The 26,012-nt window shown below is 49.0% G+C and overlaps 3 protein-coding genes across 6 annotated transcripts in view; 1 reads left to right on the top strand and 2 right to left on the bottom strand.

Moving 5' to 3' along the window:
- Nucleotides 1-754: 754 nt before the first annotated feature.
- dhx30 (DEAH (Asp-Glu-Ala-His) box helicase 30) lies at nt 755-14,202 on the top strand. Its single transcript, XM_056292532.1, has 19 exons — nt 755-923; nt 1,103-1,233; nt 1,375-1,485; nt 2,765-3,034; nt 3,128-3,277; nt 3,361-3,513; nt 3,617-4,087; nt 4,240-4,623; nt 4,934-5,009; nt 5,118-5,222; nt 5,343-5,518; nt 7,414-7,620; nt 7,716-7,797; nt 7,940-8,133; nt 10,573-10,732; nt 11,522-11,679; nt 11,906-12,009; nt 12,098-12,237; nt 13,901-14,202. Exons 1-19 carry the CDS (start codon nt 755-757, stop codon nt 14,179-14,181), a joined length of 3,522 nt encoding a protein of 1,173 aa, XP_056148507.1. The 3' UTR covers nt 14,182-14,202.
- A 42-nt stretch (nt 14,203-14,244) lies between these two features.
- Nucleotides 14,245-23,167, bottom strand: LOC130123387 (alanine aminotransferase 2-like). 4 transcript variants are annotated; one of them, XM_056292533.1, is made up of 12 exons: nt 22,991-23,167; nt 22,774-22,863; nt 21,312-21,389; nt 18,719-18,827; nt 17,994-18,127; nt 17,603-17,846; nt 17,440-17,519; nt 17,190-17,326; nt 16,469-16,643; nt 16,121-16,282; nt 15,916-16,028; nt 14,245-14,869 (listed from the first exon to the last, which is right to left on the bottom strand). In XM_056292533.1, exons 1-12 carry the CDS (start codon nt 23,129-23,131, stop codon nt 14,779-14,781), a joined length of 1,554 nt encoding a protein of 517 aa, XP_056148508.1. In that variant the 5' UTR covers nt 23,132-23,167; the 3' UTR covers nt 14,245-14,778. The 4 variants fall into 4 exon arrangements, with proteins under 4 accessions (XP_056148508.1, XP_056148510.1, XP_056148509.1 ...); XM_056292534.1 differs by having other exon boundaries at nt 14,269-14,869; nt 16,127-16,282; XM_056292535.1 differs by lacking the exon at nt 21,312-21,389 and having other exon boundaries at nt 14,261-14,869.
- A 1,623-nt stretch (nt 23,168-24,790) lies between these two features.
- LOC130123908 (phosphatase and actin regulator 1-like) overlaps nt 24,791-26,012 on the bottom strand; it is a 55,241-nt gene continuing 54,019 nt past the window's right edge. The window contains exon 13 of the mRNA XM_056293235.1: nt 24,791-24,949. Within this exon, the coding sequence (XP_056149210.1) occupies nt 24,791-24,949 (159 nt within the window). The remainder of the gene's footprint in view (nt 24,950-26,012) is intronic.

Below are 26,012 nucleotides of genomic sequence, written 5' to 3'. Positions count from 1 at the left end.
GGTTTCCTCCGGGTGCTCCAATTTGTGTGTGTGTGTGTGTGTGTGTGTGTACATGTTTAGCTATCCTTATGTGGACCAAATGTCCTCATTAGGATAGCAAAACCTGACAGCACCTACCTTGTGTGGACATTTCAGAGGTCCTCACAAGGAGTAGGGTCTATTTTAGGGTTAGGACTTGGTTTTAGGGTTACGGTTAGAATTAGGGTTAGGGTTAGGGTAAGGGTTAGGCGTGTAGTTTGCGTGGTTAAGGTTAGGGTTAAGGGCTAGAAAATGAATGTAGTCAATGAGGGGTCCACACAAGGATAGTGAAACGAGTGTGTGTGTGTGTGTGTGTGTGTGTGGTGGCCTGGCGGCCTGTCCAGGGTGTCTCCCCGCCTGCCGCCCAATGACTGCCGGGATAGGCTCCAGCATCCCCGCGACCCTGCAGAGCAGAATAAGCGGTTCGGATAATGGATGGCTGGATGGGTCATTATTCATTCATTCACACTCTGTTTTTTCCTCTAATCTCTACGGTTTTGGGGTTATTTTTCTTTCTTTCACCATGCTATGAGTAACATAAATAAGCAGATAAAGTCGATTCACATTATTTGTATAACCCTGAATCAGAAAAGCACGTTATATGACTAAGTTAATAAAAAAATAAAAAAAGTATTTACACTCCGCGCCAAGTGGGGGCGGTATATACACTTCTGACCGCTCGTTACCAGGAAGCTAAACGCCGGCGAGTAGAAGAAGAAACGAGTGCGTTTCAAAGATGGCGCTACCCGGCGCGGCACTCGTGCGCTTCAGCGCGATGCCCAACCTTGGCAAATATGTGGCTGTTGGGCGCAAAATCGGGTCAAACTGCGGGTACGTACGCTGGTACGGGACGAAGGCCAGGAGCTGCCAGGACGGCGGCTCGGCGCAGGCGCCAAGCAAACGGGGTGAGTGGAAATGGTGGCCGGCGAGTGTCGTGTTACCCACCGCGGTGGGCTCAAGGACAACCACCAAAACACGCACTTATCCTCACATAGCCGCCGTGCGGCTCATGCTGCGGCGAAGGTTTTACTAAACACGATGGGCTTTTATTGTATGTCGTCACCCGACGTATGCTCTTGTTTAGGTAGCCCGAATCTCCTGAAAGAGTTCCCAGAGCCCAAGAGCCTTTTGAATAACGCCATATCTCGCTCACTGGGAGTGAGCGACCTGTCCCAGCTGATCCAGTATAGCTGCACGGAGCACGACGGGGTCAAGGTCAGAGGTTAATTCAGCATCAAGGGAGCAGTCTGCGCCTGCTCATGACTCCTCTCGGGGGACGTTTTGTTTTGAGTGCTGATGATTGAGCCAGGAGGGAGTTGCTCTGTAAACCGGCCTTTGTTTGTCTCTATTACGCAGAAAGCCACCGTCACCGTGGCGTGGCCCAACAAGATGGAGACGGAGGGCCACGCTTTAAAGAGGATTGACGCGGAGCGCTTTGCTGCCGCGGCTGCTTGTCTCAAGCTGAGGGTAAAAGCTCAATCGTCCAAGGTGGACACAAAATGACGCACGCTGTAAACCCTGCTCATAGGCGTTTCTAGCCTATTTTTGGGGGGTGCTGCAGCCAGGGGCAGATCTACAGGGTGGCAGCTGCCACCTCTGGGACACAGTCTTGCCACCCCAGGAAAAAATCTCTAGATCCACCACTGACCTAGTCCCAATTCTAACTTTAACCCTACCCTAAACCTAATCCTAATTCTAACTTTAACCCTTAACCTAGTCCAGGGGCGGATCTACAGGGTGGCAGCTGCCACCTCTGGGACACAGTCTTGCCACCCCTGTTGCCACCCCATTTATAAATCAGATAATATGTTTTTAAAGTGTATTTTATGTACATGCATGGTGAAGGTCAGTGAGACCCGCACCAAACTCATCTCAAACGGAAGTCGCCGATTTAGAATCCCCCCTCCCCCTCACAGGGGCGGATCTACAGGGTGACAAAGGGGTGGCAGCTGCCACCTCTGGGACACAGTCTTGCCACCCCTTTGCCACCCCAGGAAAAAATCTCTAGATCCACCACTGACCTAGTCCCAATTCTAACTTTAACCCTTACCCTAACCTTAACCTAGTCCTAATCCTAACCTTAACCCTTACCCTAACCTTAACCTAGTCCAGGGGCGGATCTACAGGGTGGCAAGGGGTGGCAGTTGCCACCTCTGGGACACAGTCTTGCCACCCCTGTTGCCACCCCATTTATAAATCAGATAATGTGTTTTTAAAGTATATTTTATGTGCATGCGTGGTGAAGGTCAGTGAGACCCGCACCAAACTCATCTCAAACAGAAGTCGCCGATTTAGAATCCCCCCTCCCCCTCACAGGCGCGGATCTACAGGGTGGCAAAGGGGTGGCAGCTGCCACCTCTGGGACACAGTCTTGCCACCCCTTTGCCACCCCAGGAAAAAAATCTCTAGATCCACCACTGGCTGCAGCACCCCTAAATCGAACCTCAGCACCCCTAAAGTTGAAGAGATTTTTTATTTTTTACTGTGTGTCCATGTTTAATAAGCTGAAGAAATGTCAAAACCATATCCAGTATATGGTTTAAACGTAATATTTTAACAACAGAAATACAGCACCCCCCCATGCTTCGAAAATGGTTTGATCCACCCCCCAAAATGTATCTTGCCTGGCCGGTCAGCACTCTGGGTACTCAGCACCCCTAAAGCTATGATCCTAGAATCGCCCCTGAACCCTGCTCATACATATTTCCTCCTTTTTTCCCACTTGACATCCTCTTGCGCTCCGTAGGAATTGGGTTTGCTTGGTCCGAACAATCAGTTGCCGAAGAGAAGAGCTGGCAGGGGTAAAGAAGCGCTACGGTTCACTTTATGTGACTCTGATGACGACGCTCTCACACATGATGTTCCTATGCCCGGAGCTACAGGCCATGAGCAAAACGTTCCCCCAACTCCATCCGGAGATGCCGCTGACGTCACCGAGGCACTTTCCCTGTTCCCCAGACCCAAAGCTCTCCTGTCCAAGGTCATCCAGGTGGCCACGTCAAGCAACAGAGTCGCTGTGAGTACTTTTCATCACTTGTGGATCCAATCACAATGTTCAACGTGTGTGACTTAATTTGGCTTCTACCCATATCGTCCACTATCACTAAAGGAGCAAATTCGGTACAAAACGGTGGGAGGGAAGCTGAAAAAGTGTGAGCTGACGCTGCTATGGCCAGAGGAAATGAAATTTGTGGCGACGGCCACCAACAGAGTGTTGGCCGAGAGGCGAGCGGCTGCTCTTGCTTGTCTGAAATTGAAGGTAAGGAAACACATTGAGAATTACAACGTGCTCACTTGTTCAGACAGTGCTGTAAAGACCCACTTGTCACCTGGTTGGTCAAGGAATTAGAGCTGCTAGACAAGGACAACAACCCGCTGACTCACGCCAGGTACCACCACAAGGACGTGAAGGAGGCACTGGAGAGGGACAAAAGACCCTTGCAGCTGGAGATCTCGCAGCGCCTTATGGAGAACATGAGGGAGTACTTTGCGCAGGTGAGTTCTCAATCTCAGATAAGAGATGTAGACAGAAGTCGGCGCTCTTTTGATCACCTGTATATTGTGACAGCAAATCTAATGCTTTGCCCTTGAATTACAGTACCCGGTGGGGACCGAGTTGCAGAGGCTTTGGGAGACGGAAGAGGAGAAAGGGCAGCAGACATTAAAAGAGGAAGGGGAGGAGGAAGAGCAGGAGCTGGTTACAGATGCCATCACGGGCAGGCCTTACTTCCCCCTCTCCAGCCAGCAGGCCAATATGCTCAGCTTTGATCTGCAGGAAGAATGGGAAAGGGCGAACCCTGGGCTGGGGGTGACGCTCCCAGTTGACGCCCACCGGCAGCGCGTGGTGTCGGCAGTAGACGCCTCCCGAGTGGTTGTGATTGCCGGCGAGACAGGATGCGGTAAAACAACACGCATCCCCCGCTTTCTTCTGGAGGGGCATGTGAAAGGAGGCAAGGGCGCGGAGTGCAACGTCCTGGTCACTCAGCCCCGCCGCATTAGTGCCGTGTCAGTTGCCCAGCGTGTCGCCCATGAGATGGGCCCTGCTCTCAAACATCATGTGGGGTATCAGGTGAGCAGCCGCAAACTAACTGCAAGATTATTTCTGGGATTTTAACTTATAACACTTTTTATTTGTGTTACTTGTGCTTGACATTTTTGGCATCAGTGGTGAAGATTGTCCGGTGAAATTTTGCCACACCCCCCTATCTTCTATGTTTCTAGGTGAGACTCGAGAGCCGTCCTCCAGAGCACAGTGGAGGAGCTATGCTCTTTCTCACTGTGGGCGTCCTGTTGAGGAAGCTCCAGGGCAACCCTTACCTGAAGGGTGTCAGCCATGTCGTAGTGGATGAGGTCCACGAGAGAGACATTAACACAGACTTGCTGCTGGCCCTCCTCCGCTCTAGCCTTAAAGAGAACCCCGACCTCCATGTGGTGCTGATGAGCGCCACGGGGGACAACCAGAGGCTGGCGCAATACTTTGGAGGCTGTCCAGTAGTGAAGGTGCCAGGATTCATGCACCCAGTTCAGGACAGGTACCTGGAGGAAGTGCTGAGCGAGATGAGGCGCCGACCTCCACCCCCAGTGAAAACGGACTTTAACGGAAATGTAAGGCTTATATCCTCTGGATCGGTTTGCATCTTGGCAGTACCTTGGTGCCTTACCTTCAACTTCAGCCAGTGTACAAGTGTGCTTTGTATAGATGGATAGATAGGTCGTTGCCCTCAGGTTGGAAATTCTTCTTCACAGTTGGTGCAAGTAGAATAACAATACATATAACTTATCAGACACTACGCAGTGCTACAGTATTGCGTATACATTTAGACAGACAGACAGTACAGATTTTATGAAACAGTTTTATTTACCAACCTTCCTTTATCCTGTCTTTGTGCCTTATTTCTGTCTATTGATGGAAAAGGGAAGCGATGAGACCACGCCAGACGTTGAACTCGTGGCGGACGTAATTGAGCACATCGACAGGTGTGGTGAGCCAGGTAAACCCCTCCTATTACTCACTGTTGTTTTGTTGATGGTGTTGTCAGTGTTTAGGGCGCCGTTGTCGACTGTCATGTTTGCCTGACCTCTGTCCCCTCATACCTCAGGTGCAGTGCTGTGTTTCCTCCCCGGATGGCAGGACATCAAAGCAGTTCAGGAGAAACTAGAGGAGAAGCCGTACTTTTCTGCAGGCTCCCAGATGATCTTACCATGTAAGCAAGTCATGATGCATCGACACGGTCCGAGTTGGAAGGAAAACTTCTCACCTAACTTTTGATGTTTATTTGGGTTTTATTCATTTATTTGTTTTTAATAATTTCTCTCGTCTCCAGTGCATTCCAGTTTGTCAGTGGCGGAACAACAAGCGGTGTTCCGGCGCCCCCCAGTGGGCCAGAGAAAGATTGTGCTCGCCACCAACATTGCTGAGACTTCCATCACCATTGATGACATTGTTCACGTGGTGGACGTGGGAACTCAGAAGGAGCAGAACTATGACCCGCGTACTAAGGTTGGTGTTCAAGTAATCTGACTCATCAGATGTGGACCGCTGATAGGAACCTCCCGTTGGTGCTGACTATTTCCGTCCGTATTTTACTTCCTTCCACTCTCCTTATGTTGCTGTTTTCCAAAGTCTCTGAGCTAGCAAGCTATGTTGTACATCCATCCATCCATTATCTGAACCGCTTATCCTGCTCTCAGGGTCGCGGGGATGCTGGAGCCTATCCCAGCAGTCATTGGGCGGCAGGCGGAAAGACGCCCTGGACAGGCTGTCAGGCCATCACAGGGCAGCTATATTGCCATTACCTAAAAAGTACATTTTTGCATCTTTGCAAATTGGTAACAGCTAATCAGTGGTCTTAACCAATCTAATAGTTTCTCCAGAGCTAATGTGCAACTTAATCAGGCTTTACCTCTTGGATGCCGATTATCGAATTAGGTTTGCTTTTTAATCTGTGAAACTCTTATTGCATAATTGACACATCGCCAGATTTCCTTTTGACAGTATATTTTATATGTGTATATGTATATATATATGCATGCCATGGCTCGCATCCCGCTCACGTTCCACAATAACATTTCCCCCCGACAGTATTTTGCCAGGGCACCAGCGAACGTAGCGCTGTTAAGCCCCCGCTCTCCACAATTCTGATTGGTTAAAGAAATACAACGACCCAGGGGAAAAAAAATGTCCACGTATTCCAGAATGCTTAAGGGGTTCTTCAGTGTAGTGACAGACCTGGCTATGGGAGACTAGCGTCCACGTGAATACAAAACGGTGTGAAACTGGCAAACTACACCAGTGGTTTGTGACTGCTTTCGGACGGAATCGTCTAAACCAGTGGTTCTCACTCAGGTCCTCATGTTCCACCAGTACTGTTTGGTTTTCTATTCTGCCAGGTAGTTCACTGCATTCACCTGTGGTTAAGGGTCTAAAACGGGGGTCGGCACCCTATGGCACGCATGTCCACGGTGGCGTGCGAGGCCATTAACACGGGTACACAGAGCAATTAGATAAAAACATTTTAATATAAAATTTAGCCTGATGACGAACTAAACAAACCACTTCAAAATGATACTGAAATAATTAGTTAGCCTCAAAATACACCATTGTTTTTGACAGCAGGAGAGCACACAAAATCGAGGTGGTCCGCCATCCCCCTCCTCCCTCTCCGTCTGATCCGCCGGCGAGCGCAGCATTACAGCGGTAATCACAACCTGGCATAGCTGGCTAGCGTCCTTTTTTTATGACAAGAACAGCTGATGATGGCAGAGGCAATACTGTCTAATATTCGCCTCTTTCAGCCGTCTTGAGCAAACGAGTTCGGATTTATTTTGCGATAGCAAAACTGCTGCACTGAAAGATGCGTCGGTGTGCAAGCGTAGCTCTTGGCGAGAGCGTGCATGTAAACGACGTTGTACGTTTAGCAGTGGCTACCAGATATTGTGACAAACAAGGGTCGCACTAAATCGGTAAGATTGAGTTCATTTTCTTTTGTGTGACCTAGTAATTTTCACACATTTGCACGAATAATAAGGTGTGCGTGTGGAGCGCACATCTTTTGGCATGCGCAAGCTAGACAGGGAGAGGAACAGCAGCATTGAATAAATGAATAGATAAATTCCCATCATGAAAATGAGCTGGCACTCGGGTCTGTGATGGGTTTTTTTTTTTTACTTTGTAAAGAAGCACGGGACATCCAAAGGTTGCCGGCCCCTGGTCTAAACCCTTCCTGATTCAAGGCTGGAATAATTGGAAGTACAAGTGACTGTCAATGAACTACTTGACAGAAGAAAGGGAAGAAAAAAAGAAAGCAGCACTGCTGGTACCAGAGGACTGGACTGAGATCCACTGATCTGAAACTTGCGGGTTATATAATACAGGCCGTTTCCCAACATTTGTAGGTCTCGTGCCTGGACACTGTGTGGATCTCCCACTCCAATGTCACGCAACGAAGAGGGAGGGCGGGGCGATGTCAGCCGGGGCACGCCTACCACCTGTTTCCACGGAAACGGCTAGAAGCCATGACTACCTACCCCATTCCTGAGATCCTGCGCACCCCTCTGGAGAACCTGGTACTGCAGGCCAAAATCCATAGTCCCAACAGCAAGGTAAAAGACACCATTACACGACTGAGAAATGATGTAACGCTTTCTTTCTTTCTGTGTGGAGTAACTGACTTCCTGTCCGTGTTTCGTATGAGCAGGCTGAAGAGTTCCTGTCTCAAGTGTTGGACTGTCCTGAGCAGAAAGCTGTGAGGGATGCCGTTAGCAGGCTACAAGAAATCGGTGAGTGAGAGACCCCATCCTGAGTTAATGGGTTTTTTTTTTTTACCACTTGTGTCCAACGTGTCAAGAGTAAATTGTATATTTCCGTGAATGCTTAACTTTTTTTATATCAACACTTTCATTACTTCTGTGCTTTTTAAAGGTGTTCTGGACAGGACGGAAACCCTGACACCCTTAGGGGAGTGCGTTGCCCGTATGTCATGTGACCCACAGCTGGGTAAAGTGCTGGTCCTAGGTGCGATGTTCCGCTGTGTCCTGCCGTTGCTGTCTGTAGCTGCCTGTCTGACCAGAGACCCCTTCCACAACAGCATGCAGAACAGAGCGCTCGTCGTTAAGGTCTGTCACACTCGCACACATTTGCGCTCGCTCATTTGCGGGTGCCGGGCTTGTTGCTTAAAAATGCAATACGTTGCAGCCACACTATGCAAATTTGACCCCTTTGTGGGGCTCGTTGGCTGCGAGCGAGGCTGCAGTGGCATAAAGTAATAGAGGATTGAGAGTGAAATGTGGTTTTTGCCTGCTGCCGTGTAACAGCCTCTCCAAAACGACTGACGTGTCCTCCCTTAATGTTTGTTGCCGACAATATTGTGAGACTACGCACATGTGTGATATGTGAGAGGACTGAGAGAAGGCTGGTTGCACCAGCCCATTCGAGGCTCTAGCCATGAAACTACTTGGTGTATTGAATTGCCAGTGGGTGCAAATTTTTTTTTGTATAAACTCAAGAACGCTTAAAGTGGTACTGACATCAAAATCTGAACATTCCTATTGATAGGCTATATTCCCGAGTTGGAATGTGACCACGGAGAAATTCAGTGGCCAAAAACTGTGCGTCCGCGGCCACTCGAGAGAGATCTGTGATTGACAGGTGGTGTCCAATGACAAATTGTGTTGGTGGACACGTTAGACACCAGTCAATTTGCATATAGGGTTACATGGCCCTCTATACTACATGTGAGAGCCATGGAGTAGCCAATAGCTTTGAATCCATAAAACCACACCTATTTTCGGTTATGAGTCAAACTCCCTGTTTTAAAAAAAAATGTGTTCAGAAAGGGCATGTCAGTCTCTCTTTAAAGCTGAAATCCACAATTTCTCTCCATTAATAAATCACTATTTTATCCATCTGGACCAGGAGACCAGATGTTCGGTTCCCTAATACTAACTGTCATCTTAAGTGTGGTTGGAGACACTCTAGTCTCCGTATACCGCGGTTGAAATGTTTTGACCGGGTTGCATGAACACGGGTGCAGCCAGTATCACTGTATTGTTCTTGTGACTTATTTAAAGGACCACTTCGCCGATTTTCAACCTTATCTCTGTCTAGCCGAATTTGGTGTATAGTGCGAAAAATGGTCTGCAGTTGTTGCCAATGGTCTCAGTCTCTGGGACGTAGTTGCAAAATCTGTTCTTCTTCTGGTCATTTGATGCATCAACGACGTAGTTGGTGTCAAGGGAGAACTACGGCCAAGTTCAGCTTGGATTTCTAGTCTCCACCTCTGGGGGGGCGTGCTCTAGATGCCACTCAAAAAACAAAATGTCTTTATTCTCTTTGCTTGTGTTGTAAACAAGCTACGTTTCCAACAGCGAAAATGGCATCCCAGAATATTAGTGCAGAGATGGACGAGGATACATTTTACAGTCATTCGGATATTCAACCGTATTTATTTGAGTCAGAGTATACGACCGAAAAAATGCAGCGGAGAGAGGCCGAGGCTGCTGCTGCATAAGCCCAGCAAGACAACATGGCCTGCAGCCTGCAACTGGGGCGCAAAGGTGGAAAAAAATGTGCATTATACTAAAATATATAACAATATGCATAGGAAAATAAATATGTAAAAATAGTGCGGAATATGAATGCAGTACATGCGGTATAAATATACACCATCATGTTGCACAGTTGGTCTGTCCCTGTTGTAGTCATCTGCTGCAAAATGCGAAGAGCATACCTGAAGATTTCCCAGTACTGATGTCGGTGCATTCTCGCCCTATTTGGGGTTTTTATTGCTCGGAGCCATTCTTTGTGCTATTCAAGATCTGATGGTAATCGCTGGTGGCTTACGTTTACTTCCTCCTCTCTCCTCTTTCTGTAGTTGTTGCATCCAGGCACAGTACAGCCAGAAAGCATGTCGTCCATAAAATTAATCCAATTCAATTTGTTGTTTTTCTGATCGAAGAGCAAAGATTTTAAGACGCCGCTCTTTGTACACAGTCGCAAGAAACACCCTCCCCACGAGCCGGGCGGGCTTTGAATGGATTTGGGCTTTGGGTGTCAGAAGTTCGTGTGCAATGCATCCTGGTACATGTAGGCACTGCCAGCATGGCTCCGTGACCAGGAGAACTTGGGTTTCTCGGTCAATATGGCATGAGATGAGGAATTTATTGCTTCAGTTGACTATATTTGCGCTCAGCACTGATTGGACATGCACATAAAAACCGGCAAAATGTCCATTTAATTGAGAGAAATTGTAGATTTCAGCTTTATTTAATTTAAAAAATCGCCTTATGTAGTTTTAACTTATTTAGTCGTGCTTATTTTTTAAATAAGACTGGAACAGAAATGTTGTGCACTCCTCATCATTGGCAAAGTAATATTACTCATATAAATAACCACCCAAGTTTCTTTCTGCTCCTGACTCGTCGCTAACTCATGCAGAGATGTTGTTAGACAGCAAGGTAGTTTATAACCTCCAGACTGAATGTCTAATTCACTGATGGCTCAGCATTTATCATTTGATGTAATTTTACTATTTCGCTCCACACCACCTTGTCCAGGCTAAAGGGGCCCTGAGCGGTTCCTCCTTCAGTGACTACCTGGTGTTCAGCAGAGCTGTGTCGGGCTGGAAGAGAGTCCAGCAGCTGGGAAGCAGAGAGGACAGACAAGATTACCTCCACACACACACCCTGTCAGGAATGAGTCTGCGATTCATAAATGGTAAGTTTAAGGCACACACATGGATCTTCACATTCTTCTGCACCATTTTCTGTATCCAGTGTGTACAGCTAGATAACACAAACGCTAGTTATTCCATAGGGAAGTTGAATATGCTTGAAACTGTCTGCAACATTCGATGGATGGATGTCTGCCTGCAGCATTAGCATCCATCCATCCATTATCCAAACCGCTTATCCTGCTCTCAGGGTCCGCGGGAATGCTGGAGACTTTCCCAGTCATTAGGCGGCAGGTGGGGAGACACCCTGGACAGGCCGCCAGGCTATCACGGGGCCAAGACACACACACATACATTCACACCTGGGACAATTTAGTATGGTCAAGTCACCTGACCTACATGTCTTTGGACTGTGGGAGGAAACCCACGCAGACATGGGTAGAACATGCAAACGCCACACAGAGGACAACCCGGGACGACCCCCCAAGGTTGGACTACCCCGGGGCTCGAACCCAGGACCTTCTTGCTGTGAGGCGACCGCGCTAACCAATGCGCCACCCCCATTGCACTTCATTACCTCTTATTTCGCCTGTATAAGTCAATCCCTGTGTATATATCTGAAGATTGTTGTGTTATTCTATGTCAAGCATAGGCGGTTTTGGGGAGGGGCCAACAGGGCCCAGTGCCCCCATAACACTGAGCTTGGACCCCCCCCTGTGGCCCCCCTCTGAGCAAAGAGTCTACAATAATAACAGAATTATTAGCAATATTTCCATATTTCTCGGCATGTACACCAGCGTTACAGTCCTAATCGTTGTAGCGCTGTGTTTCAGGGCTCATTTCTCAGTTCGCTGACAACCTGCACGAAGCCAAGCTGGTCTCCCGTTCCACTGAGTGCCTGCAGCCTTCTTCTGTCCTCAACCAACACAGCAATAAGGATGAGTTGCTCAAGGCTGTGCTGATGGCTGGCTTGTACCCCAACCTTATACAGGTACTTACAACAACTTCTCAGTGTGTGGTTGTTGTATATTAGACAATATGGTTTTTTTGGGGGGGTTTTTGTGCCATTTCCCCAAAAAACTGGCTAAGATTAACAAAGTGAGTTTTGGCACTACACAATGTGAATGTATTTTTCACTTCACAGAGGTAAGGAAACCAGGTGTGTTTCAAATGGTTTATAACCCTGCAATAACCAGTGCACTTTGTTACTGCTGTAGGTGAAGAAAGGCATGGTGATGAAAGGGGGGCGCTTTCGCCCCAACAGTCTCGGCTTCCGCACACACAGTGGGCCAGTGCTGCTTCACCGCTCCTCAGTCAACAGGTTTGAATCCACCCACGTTCACTGACGGTGCGTTATTCGTGTTTTCATTGTGTGCATAATGTGTGCGCCCTCCCATCTCACGTTGTAGGGGAAAGGCTCGACTCCCTAGTCGCTGGCTGACCTTCTTCAGTGCAGTCAAGTCGAATGGACACGTTTTCATCAGAGACTCCTCCGCTGTCCACCCACTCGCCCTGCTGCTCTTCACAGACTGTGACGTCAAAGAGATAGGTAGGAAGACCCCACACAAAGGTTGCTTTTAAGAACCAAAAAAAAAAAAAAACTGACCTTGACGGTGTCACTCTTACCTTTGCTCACTAATTAGGGGTGGAATCTTACGATTTGGTTTCGATTCTTGGGGGCACGATCCGATTCGAAAGGATTCCCGATTGAAAATTCTAGATTTGGTACATAGGGGTGCTCATTTCAGGATCTACTCCAGTCTCCTGTGCGCTAAGAAAGGCGGTGTGGCAAATTCTGGTATGAAAGCAGACTAAAGTGTGTATGAGATTATGTAGTTTTTACATTTGAAAAAGTTTTATCAGTTGATTGCGATAATGTGAACACACAAAGGCAAACCTCGCCTTTCTCAGTAAAACCGACGTGACGGTGTGTCCTACTTTGGCTCAGTTGTCTGGATCTTAAATCTAAAGCCTTCATTGTGGACTACGCTGGAGGAGAGCCGGTCTTTTGAAATGACACAGGCGATGGATCTAGTTATTTTGTCTTTTTTGCTCGTTCAGAATTGGCTGGGAGTTTGGTAAAGTGCTGCGTTGTGTGTTAATGTTGCAGGAGGTCGTTGTTCCACTTTTTTTCCAACTCTGGGTGATGGCGTATGATGTGAGACCTAACGTTAGTAGAGTTCCCCAAATATTTAACTTTCGTTTTGCAGATCTTGCTTACTGAATGAGTCACGTCAAGCTCCTCCTTCCCCGGGGGGATGGTAAAATCCAAAATGCACCCAAACGCTTGCCTTCCATGATGATGGCCTGGCTGAATTTGTTGCTGCTCCATTTTTAGAAAGGCTACCAAGAGCTAACGTTAGCAGCGACTGACTAGCCACCATCACGTTTACCGGAAGCCAGAACAGGTGCGTGGCGAGGAGGCTACTTAAGACTGAAAAAAACGTTTTTAGATATCGAGAATCGTAGGAGATAAGAATCGCCATTCTTGCATGAATCAATATTCCCCCGTTCCCACCCCTATCTGCTTCCGGTGTGGGAAGATGGCTGTGCAGATTCGCATTTGCAGCGGCCTCACCCAGTGCCAGTGTCGGAAGATGGCGGCGGCCTCACCCAGTACCGTCCATGCAGTGTCTTTGTCCACGTCTGTGTCAAAGATGTGTCTTCGTTTGCTGGCTGGGAGAGCTGGTGCTGGATCAGCTGGGACAGCGGGGCAGGCTAAGCTAACTGCTAGCCCATGCAGACCGGCAGTTCCGATAACACCGAGGGCGGTCTGGCGGCGGCCTCGCCTGGTGTTGACTGTGGTGTTTTTGATGTCGTCGTGAGGAGTGCGGGGAGGTGTGTCGAGGGTGTCTGGCTGGGAGAGCTGGGTCTTCCTTCGTCCATGAGCCCGGGGACCACAGCCCCTGCCTGGAGTTGCGGTCTGACAGGATGCAGAAGCGGGGCGGGCTTGTTCCCTTGGACAGTGATTTTTTTTGTTTAGTTTTGATATGCGTTAGTTTGTGTATGTGTGTTGTTGCCTTTGTGTTGCACTGCTGTGGGAAGCGGCACTTCGTTTCATTTCACGTACACAAGTGCATGAAGTGAAATGACAAAGTGTTCCTGAGTCCTGTCACTAATTAATTAAAATGTCCTTGTTTATGCAGACTTTAGTCATTCATTTTCTGACTTCTTGTCATGAATCATTTCCTGTTCTCTCTGCTCCATCCCAGTGAGGGGCGACCGTGTGGAGGTGTCATTTCCTGGACGTTGGCTCTTGCCCTGTGATCTGTCGGTGGAGACCTGGGAGCTTCTGTGGAGTGTGCGCACCTCCATCCAGACCATGTTGCACCGCAACCTCAGCAGTCCAGACAACGCCGTGTCTAGTGCGGCTCAGGATGGCCAGCTCATCTCCTTAGTAGTGGATTTGCTCAACAACACAGACTCCAATCCACGCTCTGACACGCAGAGTCCATACTCTGACACGGAAGACAGCGACAGCGAGGTGGACTGACAGAATTCTTCAGGATGAGGAGGAGAGAGCCAAGCTTCTGTGGAAGGCTGCATAGTTGCACTTTCTGTGTACCTCGTGTTGTGTATACATCGAGCTCACTGGCTAATGAAGTGTATGATAGTTGTGTTATTTTATTTATAACTTACCTATCACCAAATACTGACACTGAGCTTTTCAAAGCAATTTGTCTGCAGAGTCGAAGATGAGAATAATACTGAAACTGTGGACGGTTGTATTTTGACAAAACTGTTAAATGTTTAAATACATCTTGTGCTTAATGGTCGTCTGTCTTGCAAAGACCGATCCAAGGTTAACTTTTTTCTGCCACTGTAAATATTAAATATTAATGGCACATGATCCGAGAACTTCCGAGTGGAGTTGGAAAAGCTGTTTGAATGGATTATAGAATGTTTTTGGAAAACTAGAAGTTTTAACTTTACTCTGTTAATGAGTATAAAGAGACAGACAAAATACTGTACAACGTGATGAGTGAATAAAAGGTGGTCAGGTATTTTAATAAATATCCAAAATACTCTACCATTTGAATTTGATTACTCTGCTTGTATAGATGGCCAGAATAATAGTTGTTTAATGCGTTCAAGAGAAATCCTTCATAAACTGTGTGTGGAAGCCAGCCAGGCGCCTCAGTGCCTCCTCCATAGTGTCCGGCGTGGTTGTTACACAAAACCTGTACAGAGAAGAGTTAAATTAGTTTAAATGTTTCTTTGCTGCAGCTGAATGTAGAGAACATAAAGAGCTGCATGCCTTATTCGAAGAAGTGCCCCAAAACTCATAAAGACAGCGGAAAACTCAAGTTGCCCATGTGGGAACACACACGGAATGAGGTGCATACAGTAGCGAAGACTGGTAGAGCAATACCTTTTTTTTGGGGGGGAGGGTTCCCCCTTTTTCTCCCCAGTTGTATCTGGCCAATTACCCCACTCTTCCAAGCCGTCCCAGCATGGCTGGATTAACCCACCAGGGGGCCCCGGGGCACACACGTCCATCCATTGCCCCCCCCCACCCCATCAAATAGGCTACGCAAACAATACTAAACATTGTTAAATGTAAAACTAATGCAAATACCCAACATGCTAGTCGACGCTATGCTAATCTGCATGGGATTTGGATGGCGACTACAAAGTACAACACAATTTTTGAATCACAAAACAAACAGAGATGACAATAGCAGCTCACAGCATCGCCCCTGACCTTATGGGGCCCCTCATGGTCCGGGGCCCTGGGGCACTCGCCCGGCATGCCCGGTCCGTAATCCAGCCTTGCATTCCTGTTGCTGCTCCGCCCCCTCTGCCGATCCGGGGAGGGCTGCAGACTACCACGTCTCCTCCCATACAGTCACCAGCTGCTTCTTTTCACCTGACAGTGAGGAGTTTCACCAGGGGGACGTAACGCGTGGGAGGATCACGCTATTCCCCCCGAGTTCCCCCTCCACCCTGAACAGGCGCCCCAACTAACCAGAAGAGGCGCTAGTGCAGCGACCAGGACACATACCCACATCTGGCTTCCCACCCACAGACACAACCAGTTGTGTCTGTAGGGACCAACCAAGCCGGAGGTAACACCGGGATTCAAACTGGCGATCCCCGTGTTGGTAGTCAACGGAATAGACTGCTACGCTACCCGGACACCCTCCCACAGGCCCATTAGTTTGAGGGTGTTGATGTTCGATGTGTGTCCTGTAAGCAAAAAACAAAAGCACATAGTGTAGTATACCTTACATGATGGGTACCCTCCCTTTGACCATGCTCACAGCCAGGACTGACACACAGACCAGCCTCCTCAAACAACCTCCGAGAGTAGAAGCAGTCTGGAGGCATCCCCTCCTCCTGAAACAAAGGGACATATTACCAAAATCATTATTCCCTGAAACGCTCTTCTGCCCTCATCGTGCTGTACGTCTCGTTAGTCAAACTCTTACTGCCACCTCGGCTCTCTGAATGGCTCCGGGCGGGAGGTGTAGTCTGGGGAACACAACGGCCCCTCCTTTCACTGGTTGGCAGCTTAAACCTGGCAGGTCGTTCAGAACCTCAGTCACCCGCTTCACGTTTTGGACCAGCGTGGCCTTGATGTATTGCGTCTCCTGCAGGAGGAGAGAGGAGTCAAGGCTGTACGTAATACTCAGCTGTCCGGGTCCCATTTCGCAGAGGTGACCGGCCACGTTTTCAATGTGTGTGTCTTAAAACGAGGTCTGAGCGCCAGACTCGGGTCGGATGCTGTGAAACATGAAGGCGTGGCTCGTGTGCCAGATGGGTTTATGTGCTCCCACCTCTTCGTACGTGCGGTATGAAGGATCCCCTGGTTGTGGGGGGTTCGCCATCAGGTCCAGGGCTATCTGACCAGTCGCAGCTGAGCCGGCTAGTGTGGAGAACTGAGTGTTGACGTGTTTCATGACAGCGGGGTCCAAGTTGACCAGCTCCACGTATCCACCACGCAGACCGCACCTGTGGCAAAGGGTAGAAACTCATACAGGAAGTGGTCTTTGTTCGGTATGGCATTGTGTGTGGTATTTTGAGATATTTTATTGAGCCCCGTAGGGAAATTCTTCTCTGCATTTCACCCATGCTAGCTGTGTAGCTAGGAGCAGTGGGCGGCCGCCGTGCAGCACCCGGGGACCACCTCCAGTTGGTCTCGCCATGCCTCGGTCAGGGGCACAGACGGGAGTATTAACCCTAACATGCATATCTTTCTGATGGCGGGAGAAACTGGAGAAAACCCACCGCAGACACAGGGAGAACATGCAAACTCCACACAGAAGATGATCTAGGATGACCCCCAAGGTTGGACAATCCCAGGGTTCGAACCCAGGACCTTCTTGCTGTGAGGCGACAGAGCTAACCACTGCGTCACTGTTTTGTTAAAAGTGGTGTTTGTCAGTATTTGTCTCAATTGGAACCAACGCTTCGGCGCCATTCACTTTCGTGAGCACCGACCAGAGTGGCGCTTAAGGTAACTCGCACGCTTTCCAAGATGCAAAACCAAGAACTCACTCTCCCATCAAGCCTTTGGACACTGAGTGGAAGGAAGCCAGCTCCACCGTATCTGAATGAGGAGGCCCCATTTCAGCTAGAACCCTCTTATAGGAGACAAACTCGCTCTCTTCCCCCAGTACGGTTTCTTGATAGACCTGTGGGCAGCAGGACAGCAGAAAAGGAACCCAAATTCAAAGGTGAGTGAAGAGATGAGCACTAATACCCCAAGGCTTACTGTCATAACAACACTGTAATGACGTCTGCCCACCTCGTCTGCCAAGAGGAAGAGTTTCTCCTCGGAAACAAACTGAATAACATCCTGGATGGATTTTCTGCTCTGAACATGACCTGTGGGCAGCAAAGTATAAAGACGCTGGATCCGCTTTGGTAGGGACATCACGTTAAATTTGTTTTCCAAAGGCCTTCTTTACCGGTTGGATTTCCGGGGTTTACGACATACAGAGCAGCAGGGTTACAGATGCCCCTTGCAGACTGCAGAGCTCTGCGTAGTTCAGCTCGTTGCAGTTCCCAACCTTGCTCCTCGTTCAGATAATATGGCACGACGGTCGCTCCTAACCCCTCCAGGATGCTGTTGGCAAAATGGTGGCTCGGCACTGGAGTTAGCACCCCTGTTTTGGGGGAGCCTTCGCCGTTGACCAGCAGGTTAAAAATTTGCTGTGGAAAAATATAATGTCACGCCGTCAAGTTGAAGATGGTGATGGTAGTGATGGCAGTGGAGTACATACAAGGTATAGGAGGAGGAGGAGGGGTGGGGTTGATATTCATATGAATTAGGATAACAACAGCAACAATGTGTCTGACCATAATGGAAGTCTGGGAGCCACAGGTGATGAAAATGTTGCCGGGCAAAGCTGGAACACCTCCATCCCGTTGCGATATGAATGTACAAAGACTTTGCTGAATATATGCCATACCACCTGTGGGGGTATATGAACCTGAAAAAAAACAATTGACAACCGTTTTTTTTGGGGGGGGGTTCCCCCTTTTTCGTCCCAATCGTATCCGGCCAATTACCCCACTCTTCCGAGCCATCCCAGTCGCTGCTCCACCCCCTCTGCCGATCCGGGGAGGGCTACAGACTACCACATGCCTCCTCCAATGCATGTGGAGTCGCCGGCCGCTTCTTTTCACCTGACAGCGAGGCGCCCCGACCGACCAGAGGAGGCGCTAGTGCAGCGACCAGGACACACACCCACATCCGGCTTCCCACCCGCAGACACGGCCAATTGTGTCTGTAGGGACGCCCGACCAAGCCGGAGGCAACACGGGGATTCGAACCGGCGACCCCCGTGTTGGTAGGCAACGGAATAGACCGCTACGCTACCCGGACGCCCTGACAACCGTTTTTCGTGAGTTTTCATGCACACCCCGATGGAAACGCATGAGCCAGACAGCACAGTTGACTAGGCTGAGAATATAAAACACAGTAAAGATATTTACAACGGCAAGCTGTTCATTCTTTAACACTGCAGCACATTCACCACCGTACGCACAGTATAACTAAACAAGCCAAACACAATGCTTACCTACACTCCCTCCGGCACATGCTCCCAGCAGCCTCTGAGCCCTCTGTCTGACATCCGCTGGCAGTTTGTCACTGTTAGTTAGCGGAGGATAAATGCACGCTGCAAGAACCTATCCATTATACATGATATGCACATAGAGAAAGAGAGAGGGGGAGAGTTAATGTAACAACTGAGCCAACAGAAACAGATGCGCATGAACACACACACAAACACACATTCTTGTACTTCTGTCTTTGTGATGACCCCTCATTGACTAATCATTCTCTTGCCCTTAAACCCAACTTTAACCATCAGAGCTACAACCCTTACCCTCACCTTAATGTAGCGGGGAAGGAGCCCCGCTATCTAGGGGTGTAAATAGTATAGGCCTGCCCCAGACATCTAGAAGAATGCCAGATCTAGGTCTGCGCCCCCTAGTACAATTAGCCCCAGTACCTACCGCAACCGGGTATCACGAGATTTCGTGTCACAGCCGTGAAATTTAATCTATGAAATCGTGCTGGGGGACACGATCTCACTGAAATTGTCTTGTCCGGCACCACGAAGTTGTATCCGATGCATTCCTATGGGCCAAGTTTTTCTTGCGTGAGTCACGTTACCAAGATAATGGCTCTGGCTGGTCTGGCCTCCCAGGAGAATGCCGGTCACTTACATATATTTGAAAATACAAAAACTACAGCGGTTAGGGTTAGTGTTATATCTTGTAGTTAGTCCGCCGCCCACTAGCGGGGGCAGTAGAAGGGAGCAGTATGAAAATGACATGTAAAAAAGCAGTGATGAAAATAGAGAGCTGGTGTAGGCGGTTACTGAGCAGTCGTGTCATTTCTGCTGTCTGATATGTGGATAAATAACAGGGTTAGGGTAGTTTTTGTGTTTTCAAATATATGTAAGTGCCCGGCCTTCTCCCAGGAAGCCAGACCAGCCAGAGCCACCATCTTGATAACGTGACTCGCGCAAGAAAAACTTGGCCCATAGGAATGCATTGGATACAACTTCGTGGTGCCGGACAAGAAAATTTCAGTGACATTGTGTCCCCCCAGCACCATTTCATAGATTAAATTTCGTGACTATGACACGAAATCTCGTGATACCGGGCTGCAACCTATCTGGCTTGGCCCTCTGATCCTACAAGAGCCAACACAGGTATGGCAAGGTGGGCTTCAGGACGTTTGTCTTATCGGCACGGTGGCTACCTGAAGTGTGGTGAGCTCCTGACATAAACCTTAGCTTAGCACCATCCCTCCGCTTCCAGCACCTAGCTAGATGGGTGGGGCGCCCCTACTCCAGGGCAGTAGCAACTCCACAAAATGTAGACACGGTCAATAAACCATAAACCTACCACAGGTGAAGAACGTTTTAGTAAAACAAAATTGTTTGACAGTTTCCCAATAACAATAATGGACAGGATTTCATGGCGCAGCCAAGGTGAGGAGTGTGTCCGTTTTGGGAACCTCAGAATTGCATCTCTGCTCTTTGCAGATGATGTGATTTTGTTGGCTTCACCAGAACGCGACCTCCAGCGCACTGGGGCGGTTTGCAGCTGAGTGTGAAATGGCCGGAATGAGAGTCACTACCTCCAAGTCTGAGGCCATGGTTCTCTCCGGGTTGGGGATGAGTTGTTGCCTCAAGTGAAGGAGTTAAAATATATCGGGGTCTTGTTCACGAGTGGGGGTAGGATGGAGCGGGAGATTGACAGGCAGATTGGTGCAGCATCAGCAGTAATGCGGACGTTGTACCGGACCGTTGTGGTGAAGAGGGAGCTGAGCTGGAAGGCAAAGCTCTCAATTTACCAGTCTATCTTTGTTCCAACCCTCACCTATGGTCATGAGCTTTGAGTAGTGAACGAAAGGGGGAGATCCCGGATACAAGCAGCTGAAATGAGTTTCCTCCATAGGGTGTCTGAGCTCAGCCATAGAGATAGGGTGAGGAGCTCAGACATCCAGAGGGAGGTCGGAGTAGAGCTGCTGCTCCTTCACATCGAAAGGAGCCAGTTGGTTCGGGTATCTGATTAGGATGCCTCCTGGGCACCATCCTTTGGAGATTTACCGGGCACGGCCAACTGGGAGGAGACCCCGGGGTAGACCCAGAACTCGCTGGAGGGACTATATGTCCAATCTGTCCTGTGAACACCTTGGGATCCCCCAGGAGGAGCTGGAGGGCGTTGCTGGAGAGAGGGACGTCTGGAGTGACCTACTTAGCTTGCTGCCACCACGACCCCACCCGGGACAAACGGCTAAAGATGGATGAATGAATGAGTGAATGGATGAGTGAATGGATGAGCTTCTCAGTAACACAAGCTGGTTTACAAAATAGCCCACTTTAACTAAATTGAACAAAAATGAAGAGAACATGCCAACAATCCCTAAAGTGTCCAATACTATGGGTTGTTGTTGTTTTTATACACACCGTTCGTCGGGATCTTCTCACCAGGTCTCTGTTCACTAATATAAGTCGGTCTTAGTTGTGACGGTGGTCTTCCCTCGAATTCACAGTTCACAGTTCAATTGGAAAAATAAAAACATACCTCATTTTCCGATGAGGGTCAATAAACATAAAAATCCAAATGCCAGGCCTGGTAGGGCAGGTAACTCACAGCAGGATGAGGCAGCGTGAACCGCTGAGATGACGTCTGGACGGCAGGGACTCTTCCAGCGGCTCCTGGTACTCCCGGCTGTCATGCATGGGTGTGTGATCTGGGTCATCGGGGCTCGCCCATCCCCATTGGTGTTTCAGCTCACCTTGGCCCGTGTGCCTGAGTGACCCCGATTGCCCGGCTTCACTTACCTGTTCCCTTCTCCGACTGGGCAAAGGCGCGCAAGACAGGGCAGGAACCGGACAGCCAATCGGAGAAGGGAACAGGTGAGCGAAGCGGCCAATCAGGGTAACTCGGGCACACGGGCGCAGGGGAGCTGAAACACCAATCAGGGGGATGGGGAGGGGCGAGCCCCGATGACCCACGTCACACACCCATGATACCGGCTCCTTTACGCGGCAAGCACGTGCTCGTGAGATGGCGGACCAGTTTAACGGCCTACACTGCCGCCTTCTGCTTCGGTCCTACCCCGGCCCGCTGCACTTACACGCCCCAGACACAGCCCACCGTAGCGCGGCTAGCCGCTACACCGCTAGCCCCCCGCCCGGAACGACGCTCTGTGGGCCCTCTTAGTCCGAAATCCCTCCACTTACCACCCACGCGTCGTTTAGCAGCCGAACCGCCTTTTTCTTTTTTCGAGCCAGGCACGCGCTTCCTTTTCTCCCCTTCCGCTTCCTCTTGCGTGCGTATCTAGCCCCGCCTCCCTCGCCGCCGATAGGCCAACCCGCCCCGAGTGAGATAAGCAGCCCGGTAAACAACCACCACTATATGTAGCTTTACATTAACTGGCTCCTAATTCTAACCTTATAAACCCAAGTCCTAGACCCTTAACATAGCGAGGACCGGCTGTCCGGGTGGCGTAGTGGACTATTCCGTTGCCTTCCAGCACGGGGATCGCCGGTTCGAATCCCCGTGTTACCTCCGGCTTGGTCGGGCGTCCCTACAGACACAACTGGCCGTGTCTGCGGGCGGGAGACCGGATGTAGGTGTGTGTCCTGGTCGCTGCACTAGCGCCTCCTCTGGTCGGTCGGGGCGCCTGTTCGAGGGTGGAGGGGGAACTGGGGGGGGGAACTGGGGGGGGGGAATAGCGTGATCCTCCCACGCGCTACGTCCCCCTGGTGAAACTCCTCACTGTCAAGTGAAAAGAAGCGGCTGGCGACTCCACCTGTATGGGAGGAGGCATGTGGTAGTCTGCAGCCCTGCCCGGATCGGCAGCGGGGGTGGAGCAGAGACCGGGACGGCTCGGAGGAGTGGGGTAATTGGCCAGATATAATTGGGGAGGAAAGGGCCCCCCCCCCCAAAAAAAAGTGATGACATCATAGAAAGGCCCTAATAGAGAATAATGTACTAAATAGATAGAAATAGAAGAGCACACACACTAACACATGTGTAAGTAATCATGTAAATAAACAGGTTGTCATATGAAGGTCAGGGAAGGAACATGGGTGAAATGACAGGTTACCTGCCGGACAAAGGTCAAAGGTCTCAGCCCCGTGTTGTGCGGGTCGGCCATCGAGAGATCGATGACGTCTTCACGTCGCTTTCGGCCTCCCTGGAGAGAAGTGGGCACATGTCAGTTTGTAGCCGCCAGCATCCCAACGCGTTTGCAGAGGTGCTCTAGATAACGGCACGCCGTAGGCCACGTCCACATCCATAAGCCTTCCCCTGCCGGGTCTCACCTGTGGATCTGTGGCTTTCAGGAGGGCCATCTCCCTGCTTTCTTCTCGGAGTCCTGTTACTCCAGGAGGTCCCGTGGGATTCCGGCAATGGCATCCGGGGAGTTTAAACCGGCTCAAAGACGAGGAGGTGCTCCCATTCATGGGAGTCAAAGATCTTGTTTGCTTGCGTGCCACAGATCTGCTCTCCGGAGGCTGCAGTTGGGGTTTATTCAGGGTTTACTGCCAAACACAGGGATTACATTTGTTAATGTGTACTCCCAGGGGCTACTCATTAACATTCCCACCTACAACGTGCACTCCTCTCGACTGCTTTTGTAGTCTTTTGTGACGCACTTGGTGGGATTGCTTTAGAAAAGTGCTATATAAATAAAATGATCATTATCATTATAATTATTATTACTATTATTGTTATTATAAGCAACAATTAGTTCCTGTCTTTAGTTATATATGTTCAGGGGGCTGACAAGAGGGTGATACTTTAACTCATCAAGTATACTGAAGGTATAGTGTGTCTCTTGCTTTTTTTGTTTCTTTATTACACACACACTAAGAACACTCATTCATGATACATGCAAGTACACACAATCACAATCATTAACAGACTAAGAACACACACTCATGTGATACGGCTCAGAGTTTTCATAAGACAAGAACGATAAAGGAGCAAATAAACACAATAATATATCTATATTAAAAAAGAAAAACAAGTGATATTCATTAGAGGCCTTTAGACATATCTTCTACTACTACTACTACTACTACTACTACTACTACTTTCAGCTGCTCCCATCAGGGGGCGCCACAGCGGATCATCTGTTTCCATCTCTTCCTGCCCTCTGCATCTTCCTCTGTCACACCAGCCACCTGCATGTCCTCCCTCACCACATCCATAAACCTCCTCTTTGGCCTTCCTCTTCTCCTCTTCCCTGGCAGCTCCATATTCAGCATCCTTCTCCCAGTATACCCAGCATGTCTCCTCCACACATGTCCAAACCATCTCAATCTTGCCTCTCTTGCTTTGTCTCCAAACCGTCCAACCTGAGCTGTCCCTCTAATATACTCGTTCCTAATCCTGTCCTTCTTCATCACTCCCAATGAAAATCTTATCATCTTCATCTCTGCCACCTCCAGCTCCTCCTCCTGTCTCTTCATCAGTGCCACTGTCTCCAAACCATATAACATAGCTGGTCTCACCACCATCTTGTAGACCTTCCCTTTAACTCTTGCTGGTACCCTTCTGTCACAAACCACTCCTTACACTCCTCTCCACCCACACCACCCTGCCTGCACTCTCTTCTTCACCTCTCTCCTGCACTCCCCGTTACTTTGGACAGTCAACCCCTAGTATTTAGACTTATATGACAAAGGAAAAGACTGGTTGGATCCAGCTTATATAGGCAGACCATATGGAAAACGTTGGTTGGTTATGAGAAGTGAGTTCAGGGATCTTTTAAACTGCTGTGAAGACAAATTCAAAAAACATAAAGGCAGTGAATTCCATATTCTGGACCCTCGGTAGAATCTACTAAACTGAGATTGGGAAGTACGGGAATGGGGGGGGGTGTCTAAGGAGAGAATAACTATGTGTGGAGTAAGAATGAAATTGATAATTGTATGGACATATGTCATGGAAAAAGGCGGAAGGAATCTTTTTAACACTAGAACGACCAGTTGTGACTGTTTTGGATTTTCACATTTTAATAACTTTGTTTAAAAAAAAAAGATACAGACCTGCCGCTCCCTGAACTATGAACAAATAAACCAGTCTGGAGATGCTCACCTGATAAACACTGAGGACACCTAACTGAAGAAACAGAGGCTGAGAGGAAGGTCTTCGAGAGCAAAGTCTGCAGCACCATCATCACGGAGCTTCAGCATGCCTACGACAACGCCACTGCAGCACACTCCGCAGAAGACCTCCGGGACATTCTGAATGCCTTTGCCTAGGCATACAGAGTCCTGGGTCTCGCATTAAACATCAAAAAGATCCAGGTCCTATATCAACCTCCACCCAACCAGCCATCTACCCAGTCCACCATAAAAGTGGACAACAAAATTCTTGAAAACGTTGATCACTCCCCTTAACTCAGCAGCCTTCTCTCCTCAAAAGCTGACATCGACTCCGAGACCACCCATCGCCTGAGTTGTGCCAGTGGTGCTTATGCCAGACTCAGGAACAGAGTCTTTGAAGACCAAGACCTAATGGCCCCAACAAAACTCTTGATCTACAGAGCTGTTGTTCTCCCCACCCTGCTGTATGGAGCAGAGTCATGGACCACCTACAGGAGGCACCTGAGAGCCCTGAAGCAAAACCACCAAAGATCCTTACGAAAGATCCTGAGGATCAGCAGGAAGGACAGATGCACCAACATCAGCGTTCTGGAAGAAGCCAACATGACCAGCATCACTGCCACAATAATGCACCACCAACTCCGATGGACAGGCCGTGTCATCCAAATTCAACATCACATCGAGCAACTGGGAACACATTGCGCTAGATACATAGGCGCTCCTGGAAAGAAGAAAAAAAAATCAGTGCAGGAAGGAAATGAAACTCCACTGTGCCGCAGAGAAAAAGGCTCAACCACCAACCCATCCACACTGCACCAAAGTATGTGGATTGTGGATCGGCCTTTAGGCCATCTGAAGACTCGCAAGAATGGGCGTAACTTATGGGGGGGTCAGGGGGGACATGTCCCCCTCAATATTTAGAAGAGGTGAATTTGCCCCCCCCCCCAAAAAATATATCATGAATGATAATGTTAACTCCCTCGCCAAAAAAGGTCAGTTGAGATCCCCTCACGAACTAGCTAGCTAGCTAGCTAACTTGCTAACAGTAGCCCCTAGACGTTTATGTTAGCTTAAATGAACTTGAACTGATAATTTCAGGCACATGAGATAACATAATAGGTACATCTACAAACCAATTTGTGCCAAGGGTATTGTATTAGTTCAAATGCATCTACATTTCCACAATAAATTGATGTAGAAAAAGAGCAAATTGGTGCATACAAATTCACCA

The sequence above is a fragment of the Lampris incognitus genome, chromosome 14 (assembly GCF_029633865.1).
Source record: "Lampris incognitus isolate fLamInc1 chromosome 14, fLamInc1.hap2, whole genome shotgun sequence".
Taxonomy (NCBI): domain Eukaryota; kingdom Metazoa; phylum Chordata; class Actinopteri; order Lampriformes; family Lampridae; genus Lampris; species Lampris incognitus.
The sequence above is the reverse complement of the archived record's forward strand: the minus strand, read 5'-3'. Positions and strand labels throughout refer to the sequence as shown.